Here is a 27,993-nt window from a genome sequence, read left to right as displayed (position 1 = left end):
CGGCTTAGATGCCAAACAAATTGGCTCCCCAACGCCACAAACCCGGAAGTGTGTGTTCTAGTTTGCAAACGTTTTTTGGAAGCTACATGTCTGACGCGGCTTCTGCTGGAGTGCAGGAAGCTCCTGCAGCCATTCGGAAGCTGCGCCTTGGTTTTCGAACCAAGGTTTCAGGAGTCAAACAGACTCCCGGAATGGATTAAGTTCGAGAACCAAGGTATTACTGTACAGTCATACCTTTGGGTTGAATGTGCTTCGGGATGAGTGTGTTCGAGTTGCGCTCCGCGGCAACCCGGAAGTAATGGAGCGCGTTACTTCCGGGTTTCGTCGCTTGCGCATGTGCATATGCTCAAAATGACGTCACGCGCATGCGCAAAGCGGTGAAAAGCGATGCGCGCGTGCGCAGACGTGCCATCACTAGTTACGTTTGCTTCTAGATGCGAACAGGGCTCCGGAACAGATCCCGTTCGCATCTAGAGGTACCACTGTAGATTTTAGTTGCACCTTTTGAGTGTTCAAAGCATTTACATACATTGTGTTGTTACATACCTTAAAAATATAAGGCATTTTATTTTTCAGACTTATATCTTGCCCTTCATCTCCTGAGCAGGTGACAAGAAGTATAAACACAAATTAAATCAGCTTTTCAAAACCTAAACACATCTCAGGAGTCAGGTGCCTGCAGTGGAGCTGGACTGGGGCTAAAACAGAGAGAAAGGCCTTATTCCAAGCCACCCAGAGAAAGAGATGTTTTGAATAGATCTAAGCCACACCAGCACTCCCGCTTTAGTTAAAAACGTTAAGAACTGGTATATCTAAGAAACATAAACATTTTATCTCTTTGACCAGGAGGCATACGTAAGAAATTCTGCACCTGGATACATAGACAGAATCATGAACGCAAAGTTGGAAGGGACCCTGAGGGTCATCTAGTCCAACCCCTGGAATGCAGGAACCTCGACTAAGGCATCCATGGATAATAATCCCCAGGAAGTTTGGGAGGGTTGCTGAGTACGTGTCTCGGCATTCTGGACACTCTTCAGCCAATATGCCTAATCACCAACAGGCTTTGGGAAAAGTGCCTATCTCAGCTCCTGCACAGGGCATTCAGCACATTCTCTGGTTGGTATGCATTGGAAACGTGCCCTTCTTTTCAATTTCTAGTTCAGATCTGGGAGGTCTATGACCTCCTGGCCACTTCTGGCTCACTGCCTAATCTCATGTGGCAAAAGAATATCCCCCCCCCCCCCCCGCAGTCTGTACTCCTTTTCCCCACTCAGCTGAGCAGCAGGGAGGTGATCGTAGGCAAAAGACTTTTAAACCTTCCACGATCCTGGTGAAAATTGTCCCCTAAAGTAGATTTTTTCCCACATGAGATAGAAGTGTAGGAAGGATAAAGCGTACTGGCAAACGGCAATAACGATTGTTGAGGAAATGCTATTTGAAAATCAGAATATATCAAATGCAAATATTGTACATATTAATTACAGCAAATCTTTGAACAGAGTCAGCTTCTAAGAGAGCAAGAATTAAGAAAGATAACAGCTGAAAGTTGTAACATTATCTTGGGATGATACACCCATATAAAAAGATTAGGGAGGAAATGAATCAATAGAATCCAACAATCTTATATATAGTTTTTTAATAATAATTTTTAAAAACTTAGGTATAACAGCGTAAATGCCAGAAGACTGCTTGCTGCTATAAAGGAAACAAATTTATACATTTTCATAAGCAAAAGGTCTTATTTGGAATTGAGATCTCAGAGAGAATTCCGATATTTAAGAAAAACAGACTGATATTTAACATAAGTTTTTCAAAAGATGATGACATACAACCGATGAAATGCAACTGTGATGTGAAAGGTCTGGTGTTAAAGATATTGTAGGAATATCTAATAATACAATGATATTTTTACTAATACTTGTATTATATTTTAGAGTTTGCATGGCACACGGTAATGCCTGTAAGTCATTAAATAAAGCATATAATTTTAAAAATGTAAATAAATAAAAATATTTGCACCTGCACCAAGAAAACAAATCTTTATCTGGAGCTCCAGCCTTTCTTCCAGTGCTCAGTGGCTGTGATCGACGCAGAATTAGGCAGACAAAAGCAGCCTGAGGGACGGCAGCCTGCACTTCTGAATTAAGAGATTAAAAAAAACCCCAAGCAAGCAGAATGTATGAAGGTCACCTGAGCTATTCCGCAAGACCTGCTGGATATTATGGGTATCGTCTGGGAAATGTGCACATTGCCCCTAACATATATATCTCTATCTCTAAATAACATTATGCACATCTGACAAAGTGGTCTACAGTCCACCAAAGGCTATGCCACAATAAGTGCCCTTGAAGGTGCTGCAAGACTCTCTCAGTGCTTTTGGGTGTAAACAGTTCTATTCCAATGTGCTTTGACAAATCTTGAAGAAATCTTATCACCTAAGACACTGGAGAGGGATGCAACCAAGTCATGCAGGAGAGGATAAAATATACGCCATTAAGAAGGCAATTGCGCATATTTTGTACGTATTTATGGAAATTAAGGAAAATCAGGAGCCTGCACCGGCGCACGTCTAATTCTCCTTAAACAACAGCCAATTGTAATTGTAAGAATCTCAACAGCCCTAACTTGCTCCATTCCTGCTTACCAATTTCCTGCAACTTCGTTAAAAGTAAATAGTGGCAATAAAATAAAATAAAAACCTAGCTCACGGCATCAAATATGAACAGCCACTTGACAAAATGTCAAAATCTCATCTTTGAAATTTCAGTGCAAAAGAATGAACACCTTGGAAGAGGTGAAAGTGGATCCCGCTGGATCAAGAATATATAATAAACAAAATCCATACAATGGATTCATGAAATAATTATTCCAGATGTGAGTCAAAAGCAAAGGAGCCAAAGAAATCAGCTCTGCTGTCAAATTCCTTCTTCTACACACTGGTTCTCCCCCTTTGCTCCAATGAGGGTTGTTTTCATCTTTCCGCTGCAAGAGCTGCTGAAACAGAGAGCAACAAGAATACCTTTTTATGAAACGATGCTTAAGGCCAGGCTGGTGTTACAGAACAGATGAATGAAAAGCAATCTCAAGAGACTGCAAATTTGATTGGAGCAGCAGCAGAGGATCCTTTCCCTTTCGGGGAATTTCCCCCACTCAAAATCACCCACCACCACTGCCTGACATATATTTCCTGCTTGGGGGGGGCATTTGGGAGGGGGGTGGTTCCAGAAAGAGAGGTGTGCAATTGCACATTTAGGCACATGCAACTGCCTTTTTTCTGGGCCACTAACACATGAAGAAGTGGCTGGAAGTGCAATTTTTAAAGCAGAACCCCGACCACAGCAGCTGAATCCTCCCTGTGGTTCCACACATCTTCCAGCTTGCCAACGTTCTCAGGAGAGGTCTGTTTGGAGCATTAAAAATACCCCACAGCAAGAACAAAAGAGGTGGGTAAGGTGATCGTAAGGATGTTGGAAGAAAGACAGGTTACTAAAACACATATTAAAAACATTTGTAATTAAAGTAGTGTTGAAGACTGAATCCTCTTTTAGGCTTTGCTGTAATAATTATTTCAAAAGGCAGTAGGGCATTTATATAAGCGCATACACTCAAACCTCAGTTCCCAAACGCCTCCGCTTTGGAATGTTTTGGCTCCCAAACACCAAAAACCCAGAAGCAACTGCTCCGGTTTTTGAACAATTTTTGGAAACCAAACATCCTATGCAGCTTCCGTTTTGAGTTTCCCTATTGTAATGAGGTTTCCGCTTTCAGTTTTCGGTTGTCAAACATTTCGGAAGTCAAATGGTCTTCCGGAACGGATTACGTTCGACAACCAAGATTGAGTGTATAGTCCTATAGACTATAGATCTATAGTCCGCCTTTCCTCAACCAGCTCATGGCAGAAGACCTTTTCAAATAAAAACGCTAATGGAGTTTTGGGCTCTCCGGTGCAGCTGGCAAGGTGGTGGTCTGTCGTTTTGGCCCCTTGGGCCACATTTTATCTGCAGTTATTGTGCTGTATGTTTCAGTTGCAAAAACTGAAACAGCTTTGGACACATTTTGATTTAAGGCTGTTTTGCCCTCTTCATATGAACTACTACGTCCCTGTTCAAACCAGCTTTTTATGCCCTTTGCAAACAAATGTGTTGAGATGTGTCTGTCTGTACACAAATGGGTGGGGTGTGTCTGTGCCAAACTGGGACTTTGACATGGGTGAAATCAAGCCTAGTTTCAAGCATTCTTTTATTTTTAACCTTCTGTGAACATTTCAGTCTCCTGCTTTAAAACAGAGGTGAAGAAACTGTGGCACTCCAGAAAATGTTGGATTTCAACTCCCTTTATTCCCTGGGCGGATCTACATTCATGGTTTATAATGTTAGGAAAGGCTTAAGAAAATGTTTCAAAATGTAAGGGTCATATTAAATTTAGCTTAGAACATTAATCATGCATTATTAAAATGTGACACAAGAGGGCACTGCAGAGCAACTAGTTATTATAAACCGGATAGAAGGTGTGGAAAGGAAACGAAGTGAAGCCAAATGGGACGGATGTTTAATGATGTCTAAAAGGCGAGTTGACCAGTTCTATGAAGACTTACAAAACCTTATCGAAGTGACACCAAAGAAGGATGTTCTGCTCATTATAGGGGATTGGAATGCTAAAGTAGGGAATCAAGAGATAAAAGGAACAACTGGCAAGTTTGGCCTTGGAGATCAAAACGAAGCAGGGCAAAGGCTAATAGAGTTCTGTCAAGAGAACAAGCTGGTCATCACAAACACGCTTTTCCAACAACACAAGAGACGACTCTACACATGGACATCCCCAGATGGGCAACATCGAAATCAGATTGATTATATTCTCTGCAGCCAAAGATGGAGAAGCTCTATACAGTCAGCAAAAACAAGACCTGGAGCTGACTGTGGCTCAGATCATCAGCTCCTTATAGCAAAATTCAAGCTTAAACTGAAGAAAGTAGGAAAAACCACTGGACAGGTAAGATACAATCTAAACCAAATCCCTTATGAATACACAGTGGAAGTGAGGAACAGGTTTAAGGATTTAGATTTGCTGGACAGAGTGCCTGAAGAACTATGGGTGGAGGCTCGCAACATTATACAGGAGGCAGCAACTAAAACCATCCCAATGAAAAAGAAATGCAAGAAAGCAAAGTGGCTGTCCAACGAGGCCTTACAAATAGCGGGGGAGAGAAGGCAAGCAAAATGCGAGGGAGATAGTGAAAGATACAGGAAATTGAATGCAGATTTCCAAAGAACAGCAAGGAGAGACAAGAAGGCCTTCTTAAACGAGCAATGCAAAGAAATAGAGGAAAGCAACAGAATGGGAAGAACCAGAGATCTGTTCAAGAAAATTGGAAATATGAAAGGAACATTTCGTACAAAGATTACCATAATAAAGGACAAAAGTGGTAAAGATCTAACTGAAGCAGAAGACATCAAGAAGAGGTGGCAAGAATACACAGAGGAATTATACCAGAAAGATATGGATGTCTCGTACACCCCAGGTAGTGTGGTTGCTGACCTTGAGCCAGACATCCTGGAGAGTGAAGTCAAATGGGCCTTAGAAAGCACTGCAAATAACAAGGCCAGTGGAAGTGATGGTATTCCAGCTGAACTGTTTAAAATTTTAAAAGATGATGCTGTTAAGGTGCTACACTCAATATGCCAGCAAGTTTGGAAAACTCAGCAGTGGCCAGAGGACTGGAGAAGATCAGTCTACATCCCAATCCCAAAGAAAGGCAGTGCCAAAGAATGCTCCAACTACCGCACAATTTCACTCATTTCACATGCTAGCAAGGTTATGCTTAAAATTCTACAAGGAAGGCTCAAGCAGTATGTGGACCGAGAACTCCCAGAAGTGCAAGCTGGATTTAGAAGAGGCAGAGGAACCAGAGACCAAATTGCAAACATGCCCTGGATTATGGAGAAAGCTAGAGAGTTCAAGAAAGACATCTACTTCTGCTTCATTGACTATGCAAAAGCCTTTGAGTGTGTTGACCACAGCAAACTATGGCAAGTTCTTAAAGAAATGGGAGTGCCTGATCACCTCATCTGTCTCCTGCGAAATCTCTATGTGGGACAAGAAGCTACAGTTAGAACTGGATATGGAACAACTGATTGGTTCCAAATTGGGAAAGGAGTACGGCAAGGCTGTATATTGTCTCCCTGCTTATTTAACTTATATGCAGAATTCATCATGCGAAAGGCTGGGCTGGATGAATCCCAAGCCGGAATTAAGATTGCCGGAAGAAATATCAACAACCTCAGATATGCAAATGACACAACCTTGATGGCAGAAAGTGAAGAGGAATTAAAGAACCTTTTAATGAGGGTGAAAGAGGAGAGCGCAAAATATGGTCTGAAGCTCAACATCAAAAAAACGAAGATCATGGCCACTGGGCCCATCACCTCCTGGCAAATAGATGGGGAAGAAATGGAGGCAGTGAGAGATTTTACTTTCTTGGGCTCCATGATCAGTGCAGATGGTGACAGCAGTCACGAAATTAAAAGACGCCTGCTCCTTGGGAGAAAGGCGATGGCAAACCTAGACAACATCTTAAAAAGCAGAGACATCACCTTGCCAACAAAGGTCCGTATAGTAAAAGCCATGGTTTTCCCAGTAGTGATGTATGGAAGTGAGAGCTGGACCATAAAGAAGGCTGATCGCCGAAGAATTGATGCTTTTGAATTATGGTGCTGGAGGAGACTCTTGAGAGTCCCATGGACTGCAAGAAGATCAAACCTCTCCATTCTGAAGGAAATCAGCCCTGAGTGCTCACTGGAAGGACAGATCGTGAAGCTGAGGCTCCAATACTTTGGCCACCTCATGAGAAGAGAGGACTCCCTGGAAAAGACCCTGATGTTGGGAAAGATGGAGGGCACAAGGAGAAGGGGACGACAGAGAATGAGATGGTTGGATGGTGTTCTTGAAGCTACTAGCATGAGTTTGATCAAACTGCGGGAGGCAGTGGAGGACAGAAGTGCCTGGCGTGCTCTGGTCCATGGGGTCACGAAGAGTCGGACACGACTAAACGACTAAACAACAACAAAAAGGCGAGTATAGATCCAGCCCCTGACTACTCTCCATGTTGACTGGGGCTGATGGGAGTTGACATCAACATCTGCAGGATCAGGGATTCACAACCCAAGTTTTACAAGTTTTACAACCCAAGTTTTGCAGGGCCCCATCGGGTTTATTTTTGTTCTGAGATAGATAGATAGAAAGAATATTATATTCTCTTTTAATTGTCACCCATCCTGAGTCTTCGTGCTGTGGAAGGCAATGACTAAATGGATACAGTGGTCCCTTGGTTCTCAAAGTTCTCAAACGCCTTGGGACTCAAACAACTTGGAACCCAAACACTGCAAACCCACAAGTACGTGTTCCGGTTTGCGAACTTTTTCCGTTAGTCGAACATGCTCCATTTTGAGTATTACGCTTCCGATTTGAGCGCCACACTTCCGTTTTGAGTGTTACACTGAAGTCTGTCTGGTTTTGCTATTTATTTTGCCTTTTTGTTTTTGTGGCTCTTTTGTTTTTGTGACTGTGGAACCCAGTTCAGCTACTGAATGATTGTGTGTCTGCAGCACATTGTTTATTGCTTTCGTTTTATGGATCAATGGTCTCATTAGATAGTAAAATTCATGTTAAATTGCTGTTTGAGGGGTTGTTTTTAAAAGACTATAACGGATTAATCCATTTTGCATTACCTTCTATGGGAAAGCGCGCCTTGGTTTTGGAATGCTTTGGTTTTGGAACAGACTTCTGGAACAGATTAAGTTTGAGAACCAAGGTAAAGGTAAAGGGACCCCTGACCATTAGGTCCAGTCGTGGCCGACTCTGGGGTTGTGGTGCTCATCTCGCTTTACTGGCAGAGGGAGCCGGCGTACAGCTTCCGGGTCATGTGGCCAGTATGACTGAGCCGCTTCTGGCGAACCAGAGCAGCGAACGGAAACGCTGTTTACCTTCCCGCCAGAGTGGTACCTATTAATCTACTTGCACTTTGGTGTGCTTTCGAACTGCTAGGTTGGCAGGAGCAGGGATTGAGCAATGGGAGCTCACCTCGTCGCAGGGATTCGAATTGCGACCTTCTGATCAGCAAGTCGTAGGCTCTGTGGTTTAACCCACAGCGCCACCCGCGTCCCTTTGGTTTTGGAACGGACTTCCGGAACAGATTAAATTTGAGAACCAAGGTACCAGGGTATATTAACAGGCAACTACAAACTATTTTGCCTCGCCAGGGGAAGCATAATCCGTCACCTTTTAAAATCAAGGCAAAAGAAAATAAAAACGAAGCAGGAGATAAAATGGCTGCTGATAAAAAGGACTATAAAGAGTACATTCAACTCGCAACTTGCGTGTCTTTAACCTTTGCAATTTCAACTTTCTGCTGTTGATGGCCAGCAGGCTGAACTCACACCAATGAAATGCATGGAAGCCGGGCAGCTTAAAAGTGCTTTTTTGTGTGCAGGGTCTTCCCAACGGAAAAAGAGCTTTTAAGCTCCTGGTCTTGCTTGAGGTGGTGGGCAAGGCCAGTGCAGTGCGCTGGCTCCAGAAGGTCAGATTGCTCCCGCAGGGCCATTCCAAGGGGTTGCTTTGACTAGATGTGATTTGGGCTTTATGCACTATCCCTGGAACGTATCTAGTTGGCCACTGTGAGAAGAGAATGTTGGACTAGACGGGGCCTTGGGCCTGATCCTCCAGGGCTCCTCTTACGTTCCTATATACACAAAAGAAGGGAAATTATGTGCAAATCAAAAGCTCTCTGACAGGATGCTTAACACTGGCCATGCTAATAAATATATTGCCCCATATATATATTTTGTAGGTGTTTCCTTCCATGGGCTTCAAACAGAACTTTTTAAAAGGAGTGTTATATAGCATGTAGAAGTTAGTCCATAAAGAAGAGACGTACATTTTCTATACAGGAGGAACCAGCTTACTACTACCATCGTGATGACACATATGATGAACAGCACTCGGGTGATGCGTCTATTTCTTCCGTTAGCAGTAATTCCTTAGGAAGAAAATTTGAAAACAACAGGTTAAAAAAGAGCCATCTCAAATCAATACTTTTGGATTGATTTCATGGATCAGGTCAATGTTTTTGGATGCAGAGGAGAACAAGCCCCAAACACTCAACACCTTCAATGCAAAAATGTTCAGCGGAACTTTCTTGCTGAACATTGGTATAAAGGTAGAAGACCAAGAACACACCTTTAATCCCTACATGCAAAAGGCAACCTAGTTTTAATTTTTTTTACTGCATTTGTACTTCTTTCTCAATCTGTCTCATGCACACTCTGTTTTGCTCCTTTTCCCTCTCTCTTGGGATATATCTTCTTCCCAATGACCCCTGGGAAGGTTGATGGTTGAGGGATGGGTAGCAGTCTCTAACAGAATTATTAATGCAGATACCAAACTATAATTCCCAGGAATTTGAGGGAGAAACCATGACATTTATGGACTTTCCCCTCAACTGTCTTACTTAAAAATAAAAAAAAACGTTGCCCTACTGGTGTAACCCATCTTGGGTTCGGCTGCAGTCTGGGGGTTCTGACCCACCAGCGCAGACTATTGTTGGGTATTTTTTAGTGTTTGATTTGATATTGTTATTTAAGGCCATTCCTACACACACACACACAACCTGAAGCAGTATGTGAAAAAGACATTACAAATATACAATAAACTATTGAAAACTGCAGTAAACATGCAATAAAGTATTGTAAAATACAAAAAGACAGGGTCCATCTTAATGAGCAGGGAAAACCTAGGGGAAGAGATGTCTGAAGCAGGTGACTGATGGTGCTTCCCTGTGGTGGTGTGTTGTGTGTGTGTATGTATATGTATGTATGTGTATGTATGTATGTGTGTGTGTGTGTGTGTATGTATATATATATATATATATTTGCTTTCGTAGATTTTCACGGGTACAGGAATGCAGGTTTTGGTGTCTTCGGGTGTCTTCCCGTGTAAGAGTCGGGGTGTATGTGCGACGTTTCGACGAGGTCTCACTCGTCATCTTCAGGCTGGTGCTTTCGGCTTCTTGTTACTGGAACAGAGCAGAGTCTGGTGTTTGAGTTCCTATAAATACTGTTGAGGGGTGTGGTGTATAGCCAATATCCTCAGAAACCCAAAAGACAAAATCCAGCTGGAAAACCAAGGGGTCTATGAAATACCCTGCAAAGTCTGCCCAGCCACGTACATTGGACAAACAAACAGACGAATAAATGCACGTATCGCAGAACACAAGAATGCCGTCAAAAAAGAAGAAAAAACTTCCTCTCTTTTCCAACACATGAAAGAAACAGGACATGAAATTAATTTTGCAGATTCCAAATTGCTCTTTAACATGGAACATCACCACAAGAGAATAATCATGGAAGCCATCGAGATAGAGAAACACCCTCACAACATGAACAAGCGTGACGACACGTCCCGCCTGCCAGACATCTGGAAATTAGCCCTCCCCACAAAAACCGACACCAGAACCAGAGGCACACAGAACGCCGTCACCAATCAACCACACCAGACCCAAACCCAGACCCTCTCCACAGACATATTACAGACTCCATCCAGTAGCCAAACTATAGTGGCACCTCCGGATGCTGCACCCCCCTGCAATCCCTACACAGATCTGGCTGGCACAAGGCACAAAACCACAGCTCGCCCCTATACACGAAGCCAAGCCAGAGCACAACTAAATGCAGCACAGCCATCTTCTCAGAAAAACTCTTCACAAGCTCAAGAGGTCAAGACACGAAAGCTTTAGCAACTAATCTACACTTAATGACCCACCCAGTGATATTCTGAATATCACTCATGAAATCACCCAAGATATCCCTCAAGTAATTAAGGAACAAAAGAAGAAAAGGCACACTAATCTAGGAACTTCCTCTCTGCCCAGAACGTTGGAGGCTATACACCACACCCCTCAACAGTATTTATAGGAACTCAAACACCAGATTCTGCTCTGTTCCAGTAACAAGAAGCCGAAAGCACCAGCCTGAAGATGACGAGTGAGACCTCGTCGAAACGTCGCCCAGACACCCCGACTCTTACACGGGAAGACACCCGAAGACACCAAAACCTGCATATATATATATATATAATGTATATTTACATATCTTGCTGAATAGCAACCTGCATTCACCAAGTAATAAAGGGAAGTTTAAAAGTTCCCTAAAGAGCCAGCGTTGTGCAGCAGTGTCAGACTAGGAGCTGACAGACCCGGATTCAAATCCCCATCCCGCCCTGACCTTGGACCAGTCATGGCCTCTCAGCCCAATCTACTCACAGGTTTGTTGTGGGAATTAAATGTGGAAGGCAAGAATCGTGGGCACCACCAGGCCAGAGCCGGGAGGCAGCCAGGGGGGCCAATTGGCATGGGCCTACGATTTTGTTTTTTTGTTTTTAATAATATTTATTGAGATTTTACAAACGTTAAAAAGTTTCAAAGTTTAGACTTAACAAATCAGAACAAAGAATAATGAGAATAACAAATAAGAACAAAGAATGGGCCTACGATTTTGAGGGTGGCCAACTCCAAGTCCCCATGGCAGTGGCCAAGGGGGGCGCTTTGGTAAAGATGAATGAAATGGGCCCCACATTGTCTATCTAGCCTGGGCCTCTTATACCAGCCTGACACAGCCTGGCGTGCCACCTTATGCACCCTGAAGGAAAATGGTGGGAAACAAGCAAACAATGATAAAGGCCAACGGGATAAACACTTACCTGACAGGTAACACTTTTGCACACTGATGGATGTGCTGGCATTTGAATTGGCGGTGGTTATGGTACATGTGATTTGCTCAGAAGGGTTTCGGCTTCCCTTAATGCTGACCACTGGCTGGTCAGAAAGAAATGTATTTTTTAATTCCCAGTGGTAGGTCACAGGTGGATGCTGGAAGCCTGGCACGCAGAACACCTGGATGCTGTTATTGTCAACATGGCAGATCAAAAGAGGGGACCGTAGTTCTCCTGCAGAGAGGAAGTAAAGGGATGAGACTCCGCTCTCTTTCTCCTTGGCATCTGAGGGTGAGGCAGTGGACGGGCTGGACCAGTGCCTTGCCTCTGTAATGGACTGGATGAGAGCCAAGAGACTGAAGCTCAGTCCAGATGAGAGAAGGCCTGTCCTCGTGTTGCCACTCTAGACCTCTTGAGGAGGAGGCACACGAAGAAGGCCCTCAGAGATGCTCTCAGGGTCTGGGTAGGTTCCTACGGAAAGAGGCGGTCCTTGAGGTGTTGCGGACTGCGCTGGGCCCAGAAACTAATTGGTAGCCAGTGCAGTCGGACCAGGAGCAGTGTAAGATGCTCAGACCGATCGGGGAGCCACCTGGCTGCTGAATTCTGCACTAGCTGAAGTTTCCCAACTGTCTTCAGAGGCAGCCCTTCGTAGAACACATTGCAGTAGTCTAACCAGAGCATAAGGCAGGGAGGTGGATGGCCCTGGGGTCTAAACCCTCACCCTCTCGAGCCATAGCTGTCAACCTTCCCTTTTTTTGCAGGAAATTCCCTTATTCCAGTGCTGTTTCCCACTGCTTCCCGCTGCTAACCCGGATTGTTAGATATCCCGTAGTCTGTCCCCGGGACAAGTGAGGCTGCTGATCCCTTCTTTTCAAATCTGAAAGTTGACAGCTATGTCTTGAGCTTGCCAGTCAGAAGATCAGTGGTTCGAATCCCGACGGGACAGGTGAGCTCCAGTTGCTCAGTCCCAACTCCTGCCAACCGAGCAGTTAGAAAGCACGCCAAAAAGTGCAAGTACCGCATTTTTTGCTCTATAAGACTCACTTTTTCCCTCCTAAAAAGTAAGGGGAAATGTGTGTGCGTCTTATGGAGCGAATGCAGGCTGCGCAGCCATCCCAGAAGCCACAACAGCAAGAGGGAGTGCTGCTTTCGCTGCGCAGGGATCCCTCTTGCTGTTCTGGCTTCTGGGATTCTGAATATTTTTCAGGTGTGCCTGGTGGTCTGGAGCATCTTATGGAGCGAAAAATACGTTAGATCACTAGGTCCTGCTCTGGTGGGAAGGGCAAGGGCAATGCTGGTTTGGCTTAGTCCTGCTGGCCCCAGGAACCGGGAAACCTGTCTGCGGAAGCAAGCGGAGCAACGCTGCCTCCCTCGCCCACCAAAGCGAGAGGAGCGCCGTGAGCGCAGCGGCGTCGGCCACGACTGGACTTTCCCTTTGTGGAACCCGAGCCGAGCCCCGTCCAGTTGGGCCCCCAGCACTCGGGGCCCCCGGCTGGGAAGCCGCTCCTTCCGAGGAGGCCCGTCCAGAGCAGGCCGCCGCCGCCTCTCGGGACCCGCCGCCTCTCGGAGCCCAGGGCCAGCTGGGCTTGGCCGAGGGAGGACCCCCCGGGAGGGACGCTTGTCTTCGAGGCCCAGCTCGGCCCCCCGTCCCCGCCCGGCTGGACTGGAGAGCGGGCCGAGGAGGAGGAGCCGCGTACCCGGCGGCGGCGGCGGGGCGGCGGCGGCGGCGGAGCCGAGGAGGAGGAGGCCTCTCGCCCGGAGGAGCAGCGCGGCCAGAAGCAGCAGCAGCAGCAGCAGCAGCAGGGCCAGCCGCCCCGCCATGAGGGGAGCCGCCCGGCGACGGAAGCCCGACCGGAACCGCCCTCCTCGCGCCGCCCGCCCGCCCGGCCCGGCCTGGGGGACTCGGGGCCCCGAAGGAGAGAGGGGCGTCGCCACTCGGGGGGGGGGTCCGCGCCTGGCGAGCCTCCCACCTCCGACCCCCCTCGAGACCGGGATCTTGCGGGCGGAATCCTTGGAGATCCCCTCCCGGCCCCCCCCGCCCCCCCGCCCCACTTCTGGCTCTGCCTTCTTCACGTCCGCGAAGACAACGGGGTCTGTTGGGCGCAGCAGCCCTTCAGCAGCTCTGCCCCGAAAGCAGACGCCATGCTTCAAAGTGTGAATGCTGCCGCCTCCTCTTTCCCTGGGAGGGACTGGGAGCCGGGTGGGGGGTGGGGGTGGGGGGTGGGGGGGCCCGGTGGCCCCTGCGAAGCATCGCCCCCCCCCCGCCTCCCGAGGGGCCTCCCTTGAGGTGGGATCTTAGACTGGATGGACTCCCCTTGGCGCATCCTCCCCATCCTGGGAAGCGCCCTGATGGCAAACTCATGGAGGATGATGATTTCATGGGTTTCTGTCCAGGCCAGGACTCGGCAGGATGAGGCCAAGAAAACTGAAGCGCATGAAGCTGCCCCAGAAGCTCCAGCGGGTGCAGAATGCTGCAGCGAGGCTCCTCACGGGGTCCCTGCCATGGGAGCAGATTCACCCAGAGCATATTCACCAGCCCCACTGGCTCCCAGTGGAGGACAGGGTCAGGTTCAAGGTGCTGCTTTTGACCCTCGTACCTACGGGACTGCCTCTCCTGGTATGCCCCGCGGAGGACCTTAAGGTCCATAAATAGCAACACTCTAGAGGTCCCGGGCCCTAAGGAAGTCAGATTAGCCTCAACCAGAGCCAGGGCCTTTTCAACACTGGCCCCGGCCTGGTGGAACTCTCTGTCTCATGAGACCAGGGCCCTGCGGGATCTGATTTCTCCACGCAGGGCCTGTAAGACAGAGTTGTTCCACCTGGCCTTTGGCTTGGAACCAGCCGCATACCCTCCCCCTTTCTTTTTCCTTTCTCCTCCTGCGATGAGGTGAGGCTACATTTTAATATTTTAATGTTGTATTTTAACTTTGTTTTTAAGTTGCAATCATTCCATTTGTTTTTATTATTGCTTGTAAGCCGCTCTGAGCCCGGCCTTGGCTGGGGAGGGCGGGGTATAAATAAAAATTATTATTATTATTATTATTATTATTATTATGACATGCTCTAATACACCAGGATTCCTCTTTGCAGGGGTGAGCCAGAATGCTCATGGCGTCCCTCCAAACAGCCACCAGACATGCTGTCGGCAGGGGGCGGTTGTTGAGGATGTTCATGCTGGGCATAGACTCCTAGAACAGTAGAGCTGGAGGGATCTGTGCCCCCTGGCAGCAGGGCTGCTTCACGCTTTCTCCAGTCATTGATGCTTCGTGGGTTTTCCCACTTCCCCTGCCAGCCTGCTCTGAGACCAGCGCACCTGCAAATGGCTTGAAATGAACCGAAAGGAAGGGTGGCATGGAGAGAATGAGAAAGAGCAGAGCAGTACAGGGAGTCAGCAGCTAGCCAGGTTTGTTTGTTAGAAAGCGTTGGTCATCACAAAAGCACTAACAGTGCAAACAGTATAGAAGCGCATCTTGACATAAGGGGGTCCCCAATCCACAGAACCCCTTGTTGTGCAATGACATTTTGAGCTGCTACGGCAAACAGAAACTCCTTCTACCTAGCAGGGGTGCCAACTTGAATAAATTATTGTGGGGGTCTCCACATAATTGATCACATGGCGCAGTACACACACACCATTTGAATGGGAATGCACATCATCTTGGGGGGGCCGGCCCCCTCAAATATTTCATTGAGGGGGCCAAAGCCCCCACAGCCCCTAGGAGTTGGCTCCTATGATACCTTGTTTTATTTATCCCCATCCACCAATAAATAACACAGGAAGACACAAGGGGACAGGCAAGAGAGCTCTCCAAGGTTCAAAAAATTAATATTTCCTCAGGTGCAGTCCTTCACACAGTCCAGGCAATCCTAATTGCCCGACACAATCCTAGCAAATTCTGGTGGTGTACCTTCAGGGCAATCAATCCTTTGCCTCAATTGGGCATTTGTTACTTTCACACGTAAGACAGAGCAGCAGCTTGAGAAACTAATTCATTGGGCACAAAGTGCCCCTGGAGATAGACTTTCTCCTGTCTTGTTTGCAACGTCTTCTGCACAGCCTCTTGCTATTGATCTGAGGCCGCCAATCAACCGCTTCATCCCTATCTTTTGAAACAGAGTTAGTAAACAGTGCTTTGACTCTGTGCCAGATGGTTGTGTGGCTTTGATTCACCAGTGTTTGTCCAGCGGTCTGAACAGAGGGGTCATTGAAATGCATAGAAAAGAGCCCTGGGAGCTCCTCCTCCTGAGCTGATGCCTGGAGTCAACTGATGGTTGCAAAGGGGAAAGGAGCTGCTAGTGTCCCAGGCCCCAGTGCCTGTTGACCATTAACCAAGACCCCCAACTGATCCACTGGGCTTCAGTTCACACACCCGTTCATCTACTACAACCAGGAAGGACCCAACAGGGAAGATGGTTACTGACCCCAGGAGATGTCCTGTCTTAACGATCATGGTACGACTGCTTTTCATCTTTCTTGGTGCAGGTAAGGAAGATACTGGCAGGAGTTTGAATGGCAGAAGTGGAGAGAGCCAGGATGCCTCTGACTGCGGTGTGTTTGATCAGCAAACAGTAATGCAAACTAATGCATGCAGAACGTGCAGGTGGGTTGAGATAAAGGAGATGTGCACAACTGGTGATCTCTCAAGCTGAGCTCTCAGCCATATGCTCAGTGCTCCTCCTTTTTTGCAGGCCCAAGTAGCGCAGGTTAAAGGAGACGGGCTGCAGGAAAGCAAAGGGAGGCAACTTGGCCCCCTCAGGATTTGTTCTGCTGCAGGGCCAGAAACATTTTTCGCAATGGGAAAATATGTGCGCTGGGAACTAAGCTTTGTGCAGTTGGGCAAACAGAGTTTGAAAAGGAGATGGATTATTTACTTTAGAAGAAATGGGTGGGGGAAAGGTGAAAATACAGAGGAAGTTTAATATTATTTCTTTTGTCAGATTCTGTTATACTAACAGTAGATCATCATCATCTAAAACCAAACTGGGTGACCCTTGCACCTCTCAGTTTGAAAGCAAAAACAAAGATTGATTAAAAATAAGATTTATTCAAAACCGCCCACCAGGGTCTTGCATGCAGTAGCTTTTTGTACCTGTGCGGAGGGAAGCTGAGCCATGGAATGTTGAGGTGGTGATTTTGGGGTGGGGTGGGGGGGCCTGTTTGATCCCCTGACATATTATTGTATCCTTGAGGAGAGAGTGGCGTTGGAGGGGCAAGGGGGGGCATAAGTCTGAAGGTCTCACAGCATAAATTTTCCATAAGAGTCCTCCCGCCACCCCAGTGTTGGCCAAGTAAGATCAGAATCCAGGCTGAAATCTTCACTGTTCCCAGAAGAGTCCAGACAAAAACGATTTCTCCAAAGTTGTCTCTAAGACTTTCAACAACTGTTCTTGTGCATAGTTAAAGAGATGGGATGTGGGAAGCTTCAGAGAAGCTATGCAAACTGGAAACGGATCCTTGGTGTTTGAAGCAGCATTTAATAAGACCATGCAAGTTTTATTTGGTGCTTTTATTACGTAACAGCCAGCTGTGCGTACTTTGCTTACATCTCATTTCAGGGTCTGAAAATATTACAAGAAGCCAAGCATGCACCGATTTCCAGTCTGCAAGCTTACTGCGCGGCAGCAGTCTCAAAGTTCAGTTTCTCCTGTTCTCCTCTTCCAACCCCAGCTGTGGACAGCTGCTCTCCACACGGGAGGACCTGCAGAACTCCAGTTTCAATGCCACCTTGGGAACCAAAGTAATAATCCACGGTTTCAGGTACAAACATACAAAAATGGATGGTCAAGCTAAAGTTAAATTAAGTGGCAGCCAAAGTGGCTTACAATCTTCTTTCCCTTCCTCCCCCACAACAAACCCTCTGTGAGGTGAGTGGGGCTGAGAGACTTCGCAGAAGTGTGACTGGCCCAAGGTCACCCAGCAGCTGCAAGTGGAGGAGCGGAGATGCGAACCCGGTTCACCAGATTATGAGACTACCGCTCTTAACCACTACACCACACTGGCTCTCATCTCTAGGGATGCGGGAAGAGTTTGGTCTGGTTCATATTTTAATAGCACGTGAAACTCCCTAATTTGTACTTCCTCAAACACTATGCAAAACGAAACACAGTTATCTGCTGGAATTCAGGCTTCTCCAAATTTGGGGGTTGCAGTGCTCTAGCCCCCCAAGTGCAAAAGTCAGCATTGCAGGAGCTCCTGCCTTCTTCCCTTGCTTCTGTCTTCTCAGGGTCCTCGGGACAAAGCCCTCCTGGATAGACGGGCTGATCAAGGCCCTGCTGCAGGCAGCCCAAGCCAACGTGATTGCTGTCGACTGGGTCCACGGGAGCACAGCAGCCTATTACGCCGCAGTGGAAAATGTGATGAAGTTGGCACTAGAAATAGCCAGTTTTATTCGCAAGTTGCTGGTAGGTGGAAATGGATTTCTGAGTTTGGGTGTTTCATGAAAATGGGCCAACCAGCTACAAAATGGTGGTGGAGAGGAGCATAATCAACTGGCAAATACAGACATAATTTTCTCTATATAGCTAATCCCTCCCTGAAAGGGTGTTCCACACTTCACCATTCCCCAGGCTGGGTAAAGTCATTGTCTCAGACTCCCCATTATAGACAGAATCTGCAGATCCAGAGGCTCTAAGTTCTGAAAAGATCTTATTTTATATTTTCCCTCCCCCTCCATACTTCTCAAAAAAACCCCACAAACATTTTACTCATCTCCTGTCATTTATTCTCCTCTAATACTAAATTTGTGTCCTATTCCCACCTGCAAACTGCCAGTTTCCATCTCTGCTCCACACTCCTTTCATATTCATTTCTTCCTCCTGTAACAGCTTCCCCACTCATCCCCTTCCTCTCTGTTCCTGGTTAATTGTTATGACTTTTAAAAACATTGACCCTTTTATTCTCTCTTTCTAACTTTCTTTAAAGCCCAAAACTGATCCTTTCCCCACAGAGGAGGGAGGAGAGACTTCTGGGTTCAGCTGGAGACTTGATAGGAAGGAAAGGGGAGGGCTGTGTGTGTGTGTGTGTGTGTGTGTGTGTGTGAAGCAGAGGGGCTAGAAAGCTCAACAGAAGCCCCAGGGGACTTCTCCTTTCCCTCTCTCTCAGTGTGTCCATTTCCTCTCTTCCTTCCTTCCTCTTCAACTTTCCGTTCTATATCCTCCAGTGGCATAGCATGGTGGGGCAAGGGGGGCCGTGGCCCCGGGGACAGTATTATGACAGGACACAACCCAGGGCCCCCACGACAGGCTCCCTCGTGTGGCTGCTGCCTTCCAGAGCCGCCGGGAGGCAAGTCACACGCAGGCTAGATCTTGAGGGCTTCAACAGTGCCTCCTTCTCCTCATGGCCAGTGAAGGGACGCCAGCCCTGGGCAGAACTGCTGGCCAGAAGTGCATGCACCCCGTGGCGGGAGCATGGAAAGGAGAGCTGCCCACTCAGCTGGGATCGGCTGGCACCTGTCCTCGTGCTGTGCGGCAAGGAGAGAGGGCCAGGGAGGGCTGTGCTTGGTGCCTCGGCCAGCTCTCCACCACCCTCCTCCTAGGCCTCTGGTGCAGTTGGGACCCCACCAAGCCTGCCCCAGAACACCAGCTGATGCTCCCAGCAGGAGCTCGCTGAGCGGGTGAACGCGGCAACTGGGCAAGCTGCCCCCATGAGGAGCAGCCACCGCAGGGGCACAGCAAGGTTCCCTTATTGCCTCCTGCACAACGCCTGCCAGGAGGTTAGGAAGAGCAATCCTCGCCTTGCCCAGGGTGCTAGCAACGCATGCTATGCCACTGATAGATTTGCTTTCTAACCAGCCCCTGTTCTGATGCTTTCCTATGTGCTCCCCACATTTCTTACATGGGGGGAGCTGTTGCTAGTGACCATCCAACCAAAAGGCTTGCAAGACAAAGGGAAAGGCAGCAGTGATGAGAGCTACTGGAACCTCTGGAGGGCTTTAGGGAAGAAAAATGATGAAATGGCGTCAATTAATCCTGTTCATCCTAACTTTTCAGGACTTGGGAGTGCCTGAGAAATCCATCCACCTTATTGGGGTGAGCCTTGGAGCCCATGCCGGGGGCTTGGTAGGCCATTTCTTTGAAGGCCGACTGGGAAGGATTACTGGTAAGGAGAATAAAAAGGAAAAACGTCTATATTAGCCCATGAAAAAAAATGAAATGAAGGATTCTTGGCCACTTTGCCATGAAGGATTCTTTGCAGTGAAGGATTCTTGGCCACTTTGAGGTGATTTCTAGCAATCCTACTGGTTTGACTAATTTGACATATCCACAATCAAAAGTCAAGGTCTGGATAACCTCTCAAACCTTTTTGAGATTATTTATGTATGTTCCCACTGTAGCCCAAGTTTGGTTAGCCCAAAAACAGAAAATGAGTGAGGTCCCAACTGAAGAAGAATGACAACTTAAGTTGACAGATTATGCACAACTCACAGACTTAACATATAGAATAAGAGAACAAGAAGAGCGTGTTGAAAGAAGATTGGAAAATGTTTATTGAATATATGGGACTATATGGGAAATATATTGAATATATGCGAAATAATTGTATACAGCTGAAAACGCTGGTAGAATTAAGATAAATTCAACAGTTTTGATGGATGTAATAATGGAATATTGAATGGTATAGTTTTTGTAAAAGATGCAGGGATTTATGATATGTAAAATGAACCATGGAAAGAGAAGAAGGAAAGTCATTGATATCTTAAGGATGTAAAACGAGTATTTTAAATTATAAAACAGAAAATTTAATAAAAATTACACACATTCACAAAATCAAGGGCTGGAAGGGATATTGATGCCTCTTTAGTTCAATATTTATAGAATTAATTGGAATAGCTAAACTATTTGGCACAATGTCTTAAGAAAAAAAGTTGATGGTGAGAAAAATGTAGGATGGCCACAGATGTTTAATAGCCACTACAAAATGTTGAGGATTATAGCACAAGCCAAAAAATCCAGGATCCATAAGAGAGTCTGGATCCTGGGCTAAACTGCTGCAAGGGCACTTTGGCAGAGCTAGAGACCTGCTGAGCTGGGGCTCAGTCCATAGAACTTAAAGCCACAATATGTATGCCCGTTTAAGTCCCCCCAAAGGGGTGTTCTGAGGGGCGAGATGAGGCAATGAGAGATTTACACCCACTCCAAACCTTTACATATTTGGAAGGAGCGTCAGTGCACCTCTCCTGAGACACTTTCTTGTCTGCTTTTGTCTTTCTTGCAGTCGATCTTCCTGCAGAGGAAGGAACTGCAATTGCACACTTTGCACAACATCAAAACCTTTTCCTCCTTTGAACGCCAAAGTTGCTGAACCCAGAGTGCTAGCGGAAATCTGACTCGGGGCATACTTCACCCAGGGCTCTCTAGTCACTATATTTATAATTTCTCTCGCCAGGGCCACGTCTGGAGGGGGACGTAAAAGGGGGCACACTCCTCAGGGAGCATTTTAGGAGGGCAGCAAAATTATGTGGTGGCTCCTGGAAGGTGGCCAAGCGGGAGGCAAGCTAAAAGGGGGTTGGGCTGAGGGGGCGCCATTGCTCCTGTTTCTCTCGCAGCCTATTATTCAGGTTTGGCCAACATGGGGGCATCTTTTGGCTCTTCTGACCCGACCACTGAAACCTCAGAGCTCTGGGCTGCCCTCTGCTCTCATCTAGGGATCACCCCTGAGCCTAGAGCGAGGCCCATTGCATGGGGTGGGAAGCTACGGAGGGCGTCCAGGCTACTCCAGCAACGAGGGGCGGGAGCAAACAGGGCCAGAAGGTTTCCAAAGGTGGGGGGCTTTGTAGCAAAGACCTCTGAGAGCTTGCAGAATCTCTCCCCCCATCCCTGCATCACTGAGTCATCACAATCTGTACCCCACCCCATAAGGTGGAGCTAGACATATTGACTGGCTGAAAGCAGGGTAGGGAGTGGGCAGGCGTATCTGGAAGGGAGGTGAGGAGGAAGTGCAGAGATCAGGGCTGGGAGAGCGGGCAGTTGTGCAAATTATTGCCAACTTCAGCAAAATTTTGTCGATCCAGCAGTGGCTATCACAGTCTTCTTTGCCTTCAGTGGTAATATGAATACGATTTTTTATTTAAAAAAATAGTCCCTTGATATTCCTGAGAATTTTGGTGTAAGAAATGCTTTTGCTGCAATTTGGTTTGAGGCTGAGCTGTTCCCGGAGCCAGATTGTCTCATCTACCAGGGCTGCAGCCCAAGCAAAAGAACAATACAGTGGTACCTCAGGTTACATGCGCTTCAGGTTACAGACTCTGCTAACCCAGAAATGTTACCTTGGGTTAAGAACTTTGCTTCAGGATGAGAACAGAAATCGTGCTCCGGCGGCAGCAGGAGGCCCCATTAGCTAAAGTGGTGCTTCAGGTTAAGAACAGTTTCAGGTTAAGAACGGACCTCCAGAACGAATTAAGTACGTAACCAGAGGTACCACTGTAGTTGAGAGATCAAGGACTAGATTGGTAAAGAAAAAGTATTTTATATGCGTTGTATGTGCAATATAGGACGCGGGTGGCCCTGTGGGTTAAACCACAGAGCCTAGGACTTGCCGATCAGACGGTCGGCAGTTCGAATCCCCACGACGGGTTGATCTCCCGTTGCTTGGTCCCTGCTCCTGCCAACCTAGCAGTTCGAAAGCACGTCAAAGTGCAAGTAGATAAATAGGTTCTGCTCTGGCGGGAAGGTAAACGGCATTTGCTGCTCTGGTTCGCCCGAAGCGGCTTAGTCCTGCTGGCCACAAGACCCGGAAGCTGTACGCCGGCTCCCTCGGCCAGTAAAGCGAGATGAGCGCTGCAACCCCAGAGTCGTCCGCAACTGGACCTAATGGTCAGGGGTCCCTTTACCTTTACCTTTATGTGCAATATAACACTGTGACACTAGTTGGCGCTGTGGAGTCCCATCTTTCCCTACCGGATTTCCCTGTATGAGTTTACCACGCGTTGAACTGAATCGCCTCTTTGATGTGTCTATAATCCAGCCCTCGCCACAGACTTCCCAGACCATAGTAGCACTCTGTTTTTCCTCCATCTTCCAGGTCTGGATCCTGCAGGGCCCAAGTATACCAAGGCCAGTCGCGAAGAGCGCCTAGATCCGGGAGATGCTGTCTTTGTGGAAGCCATTCACACGGATGCAGACAGTACGTTGCTTGCACTGGCCAATCCCATGAGGCTTCCCAAGCCCTTGGTTTGCCCCTCCTTCTGCAAGGTGGAGAGCTGGAGCCGAGTTTTAGGAAGATACCAACCAAAACACCCTGCTTCCTGCAGTGGTGGACTTGCAGGAGGTCCAGGCTCTCTAATCAAGGGGGCCGCTTTGTGAATGTTGTCCCTGCCACTCTATATTCCTGGCCAGGAGAAGATAGAAGATAATTTGTCTCCTCCCTTTTTTTGACTGCCATCCGTACAGTCGTACCTTGGATCCCGAACGCATTGCGAGTTTAACGTTTTGGCTCCCAAACGCTGCAAAACTGGAAGTGAGTGTTCCGGTTTGTGAACGTTCTTTGGAGCTTGAACGTCCGATGCGGCTTCCGATTGGCTGCAGGAAGCTCCAATCAGAAGCCGCACCTTGGTTTACGAATGTTTGGGAAGTCGAACGGATTTCCGGAACGGATTCCGTTTGACTTCCAAGGTACGACTGTATATGTTGTGCCTTACAGAGTTCCACAGGCAAATGTAGGCAAACCCCTGTTCTCAAGGAGCTTATAATATAAAATAAGCAAAGGGTGGAGATGGAGAGGGCAGGTCTTTCCTGCACCTGCTTGCCTGTCTGGAGAACATGTCCTCTTACAGGTAGGAGACCAAGGGCTGGCCTTTATCTAGTCTCAACTGGATCTGGGAAGCCACAGAGAGGCTAGATTTGTTCTCTGCGCTGAGTACAAAGAAAGCTAACAGGGAAATAAGATTGGCTGGAGTGTTAATGCTGTGAAACCCTCCAGCTTATATGTGTGTGTAAGTGAAGCCATATATCATAAAGAAACCAGTGACCTGCATCCCAGAGAAATCAAACCCATGATGTGCTCTCACACCCCTGAAGTCTCTCACCACTCAGAGATTGGGGTACATATAGCAGTGCCTTTTTTCCAATACGAGTAGTCTTTCTCCCATTCTGGCTGGCACACAACAGTGAATTGCACTACTGTATTTAAGTTGTTATTATTATTATTATTATTATTATTATTATTATTATTATTATTATTATTTCACAAGATCAACATACAACGTGGATGCAATAAAACCTCAGAGCACTTTGCAAAAAGGTTAAAACAATAAAATGATCAGTTAAAAATAGTTATAAACAACTGCTGGGTCACTGTTAGTGTGTTCTTTGTTAGTGTATGTTATTAATTTCTGAGTGCTAATACTTTCCCTTTGTTATATTTAGCATTTATATTAACATTACTAAAGTCTACAAATTGTAATAAAAAGTCTATTTTATAGATCCACACCACATTGTTTTATTGTTGTTTAATCGTTTAGTCGTGTCCGACTCTTCGTGACCCCCTGGACCAGAGCAGGCCAGGTTTTCTTATGATAAGATCTCTTCCTCTCCCGTGTGTGTGTGTGTGTGTGTGTGTGTGCGCACACACACACACACACAGGTTTTGTGAATTAGGTTAATGGATTTTCCATTTGTTGTCAACCCTTCTAACTGGGACTTTGCCCTGAATATGCAGATGGAATATTTTGAATGCAATCCTAACTCAGGTCTTCTTTCAGATTTTGGTATCCGGATACCTGTGGGCCACATTGATTACTATGTGAATGGCGGCAGAGATCAGCCTGGATGTCCCCGTTTTATATCATCTGGTAAGCTTACTAATAGAGGCTGCTTTTCACTGCCATCCATCACTCCTGACCATTTATCATTGCAAGTTTTCAATGAAATGGAGGTAGACTATATCAGGAGGACCCTCCATTCAAGTCCAGTGAGTTCTGTCAAAGTAGTAGCAGGTTTTCCAGCTGGGCCGGCCCACCCACAAGGCAAGGTGGGGCGGCTGCCTCAGGCAGCAGGATCCACAAGGGCAGGGATCTTTGCACTGATGTCCACATTCACTTAGGGACGCGGGTGGCGCTGTGGGTAAAAGCCTCAGCGCCTAGGGCTTGCCGATCGAAAGGTCGGCGGTTCGAATCCCCGCGGCGGGGTGCGCTCCCGCTGCTCGGTCCCAGCGCCTGCCCACCTAGCAGTTCGAAAGCACCCCCGGGTGCAAGTAGATAAATAGGTACCGCTTACCAGCGGGAAGGTAAACGGCGTTCCGTGTGCTGCGCTGGCTCGCCAGATGCAGCTTTGTCACGCTGGCCACGTGACCCGGAAGTGTCTGCGGACAGCGCTGGCCCCCCGGCCTATAGATGTGAGATGGGCGCACAAACCCCAGAGTCTGTCAAGACTGGCCCGTTCGGGCAGGGGTACCTTTACCTTTACCTTTACCACATTCACTTAGCCATGAATACAACCCATGGTAGCAAGTTCCTCAGTTTATTATTTCATTTTTATTAAATTTGTCAGTCACTTTATCTTGTTGCGCAGGGCATACAAATATATAATAAACCCCACATCGATACATTGAAACTAAGCAGAAAGAGAAATACCCGTACATCTTAAATCTCTAAAAAGCCAAAGGTCGTTAAAGTGAATTGTTGTAGAGACTCTCCACCACATGTGGGATTGAGTTTCATAGCTTAACTGGTGTGTTATATGTGCTCTAGTTTTATTGAATTTTCTCTGATACTTATTTAGAGAAACGTAACTAAGTGGTGAAATAATATGGGCTGATATAGCCTTAAAATATATTTTAGCCCATCTGGTGCTCCATGTATTTATGGTGATGTTTACATTGAGATCAGATTCCTATAAATATTTTTGACACTTTCTGTTGTAACAACAACAAGAACAATTCTACTCTGGGTGGATTCCAAGCCCCCCAAAATCTGAAAAAACCCCAGACATTTCCTTTAAAATGTAAAAATCCACCCTGATGGGCGTGTTGGCCTCCGAAAAGAGGACATGTTGGGGTTTTCCCAGACGTATGGCAACCCAGTGCTTCTGGATGCACAGTCTTTGCCAAAGGTGAGAAATGCTATTCCACCCACTGAGTTGATAATCAGGAGTGCTGGCCTCATTCTATATGCTGTTTCCCTCTTCTTCAGGCTATAACTACCTGATCTGCGACCATATGAGATCGGTGCATTTCTACATCAGCGCCTTGACTGACCCCTGCCCCATGATGGCTTTCCCTTGCACGAGTTACAAGGATTTCCTAACTGGCCACTGCTTGGACTGTTTTCACCCTTTCCCCCTCTCCTGTCCAACAATAGGTATGTTGCTGAGCTTGCCTCTTGGATGAATTAGAAGCAGCATCAGGCATGCAGAGGGATCTAGAAATCCAGAATTTGGCTGGAAATTCTGCGTGTAGGAGAGGTGTCAGGTATCCAGTCTTGACTGTCAGGAGTGGAGCTGAAGTCTTGCTGTCCTTAACAATCATGTTGTAATTTCTACACAGGTAGGAAATAGACGGAATTGCAGACATAAACTCTGAATGGCAGGATGCAAGATTAAATAGCCCGAATCGATGGTTTCGTGAGTTGCTTTGCCTTCAAACTGTGGCTTGACACTGTATGAATCAGCCTCAGCAAAGCAGCACCAGACTCACGCCCTCCTGCCCCCTGTGTGGCCAGGAGAAAGAGGTCTGCTGAGAATCCTTTCAGAGTTAAATATTCTCCGCAATGCATGCAAGTCAGAAATTCTGGTTTAAATGGTTAGTTGCTAAACAAGCCAGTCTCAAAGCAAGGGTTATGAAGCAGGCTTCTTTGACGCCACGCAGAGAAAAGCCAGCCCTTGCCCCCCCTTGGTGGCCATCCTCTCAGGCAGCAGCAGGAGGAGAAACATGAGACAGGTAACCCAGGCAGGTGATCTCCCCCTCCTGAGCTGCGACACAGGTTAACCAAAAGGAGTGTGTTTGGTACCCATGAACTGCCTGCCTGCGCACATGGCATCATTTGAGGTGACCGATAATCAGATCTAGAACTGCAGTCCAGTTTGGGATCCACATTTAGCGGTCTGGAGATCCAATTTGTGTGCCTTTATCTGTACCCGTAGGCATTCATGTATAAAAGAGACTGATAATGAAGTACAGTCGTACCTCGGCTCCCAAACGCCTTGGGAGGTCCTGCTCCCGAATGATCGGAAACCGGAAGTGAGTGTTCCGGTTTTCGAACGTTCTTTTGGAAGCCAAACGTCTGACGGGGCTCTTCGGCTTCCGATTGGCTGCAGGAGCTTCCTGCAGCCAATCGGAAGCCGCACTTTGGGTTCTGAATGTTTTGGAAGTTGAATGGACTTCCGGAACAGATTCCGTTCGACTTCCGAGCTACAACTGTCTTTGTCTTCCTGATACACCCTCAAGTGAAAAGCCACTTGTCTTGCACTGTGCTCTGTACTGAACTCAATCCAGAGTTTCTCTGGTTTTTACTACCACTTGGCTTTCCCACACAGAGATATCACAGGGATGGGTTATTTCCTACCATTTCCTACTACATCCCTTCCGGCTAAGGCTGGGCAGGTGTTGGAATGGGAAATACCTGGCCCCTTCTGTGGTTAAAGGCTTGGAGAGAACCAGACCTCCCAGCCCCCACCCCAGCCGCTCTTAGGTCTGTAAAGAGAGGGGGGAACGCAGGTACAGGGGCTGTTCTAGTAGTAGTAGTAATAATAATTTATTTATTTATTTATTTATTTCCCATCTGGCTGGGCTTCCCCAGCCACTCTGGACGGCTTCCAAAAAAATTAAAATACTGTAATACATCAAACATTAAAAGCTTCCCTGAACAGGGCTGCCTTCAGATGTCTTCTAAAAGTCTGGTAGTTGTTGTTCTCTTTGACATCTGATGGGAGGGCGTTCCACAGGGCGGGGGCCACTACCGAGAAGGCCCTCTGCCTGGTTCCCTGTAACTTGGCTTCTCGCAATGAGGGAACCGCCAGAAGGCCCTCGGTGCTGGACCTCAGTGTCCGGGGAGAACAATGGGGGTGGAGACGCTCCTTCAGGTATACTGTTCTTGGGGTGTCTTTGTTTTTCTTCGCAGAGCTACCAGCAGGTCTCTCTGTGTGAGAGAGATTGGTTGCTTCACATTGCGGAACAGTAGTTTGGAGGAAAGAGTTTACCACTTCCTCATCTTCAAAGAAGCAGCCAGGCCTTTGGCTCTGTGCTGGTTTTTGCTTTACTAATCACAGAGCTTTCCTGGTTTGGACCAGGAGGCAGCC

At 47.1% G+C, this 27,993-nt stretch overlaps 1 protein-coding gene and 1 long non-coding RNA gene across 5 annotated transcripts in view; one reads left to right on the top strand and one right to left on the bottom strand.

The window, feature by feature from the left end:
- Positions 1–1,622: 1,622 nt before the first annotated feature.
- On the bottom strand, positions 1,623–12,114 carry LOC309522412. Its single transcript, XR_014215093.1, has 3 exons — positions 11,752–12,114; positions 8,933–9,034; positions 1,623–2,994 (listed from the first exon to the last, which is right to left on the bottom strand). It is a non-coding gene; the product is annotated as an uncharacterized lncRNA (long non-coding RNA).
- Positions 12,115–15,102: 2,988 nt separating this feature from the next.
- The window catches only part of PLA1A (phospholipase A1 member A), a 32,271-nt gene continuing 19,380 nt past the window's right edge, over positions 15,103–27,993 (top strand). The window contains exons 1-7 of one of the 4 annotated variants that reach the window (XM_082205945.1): positions 15,103–16,246; positions 17,320–17,521; positions 17,988–18,165; positions 19,753–19,861; positions 22,784–22,885; positions 24,462–24,551; positions 25,890–26,057. In XM_082205945.1, coding sequence (XP_082062071.1) covers positions 16,174–16,246; positions 17,320–17,521; positions 17,988–18,165; positions 19,753–19,861; positions 22,784–22,885; positions 24,462–24,551; positions 25,890–26,057 — 922 coding nt within the window. In that variant the 5' untranslated portion in view covers positions 15,103–16,173. The other 3 variants (XM_082205943.1, XM_082205942.1, XM_082205944.1) reach the window with 3 other exon arrangements.

The sequence above is a fragment of the Podarcis vaucheri genome, assembly GCF_965113315.1.
Source record: "Podarcis vaucheri genome assembly, chromosome: 17".
NCBI lineage: Eukaryota > Metazoa > Chordata > Lepidosauria > Squamata > Lacertidae > Podarcis > Podarcis vaucheri.
This window is presented reverse-complemented; position numbering and strand designations above follow the sequence as displayed.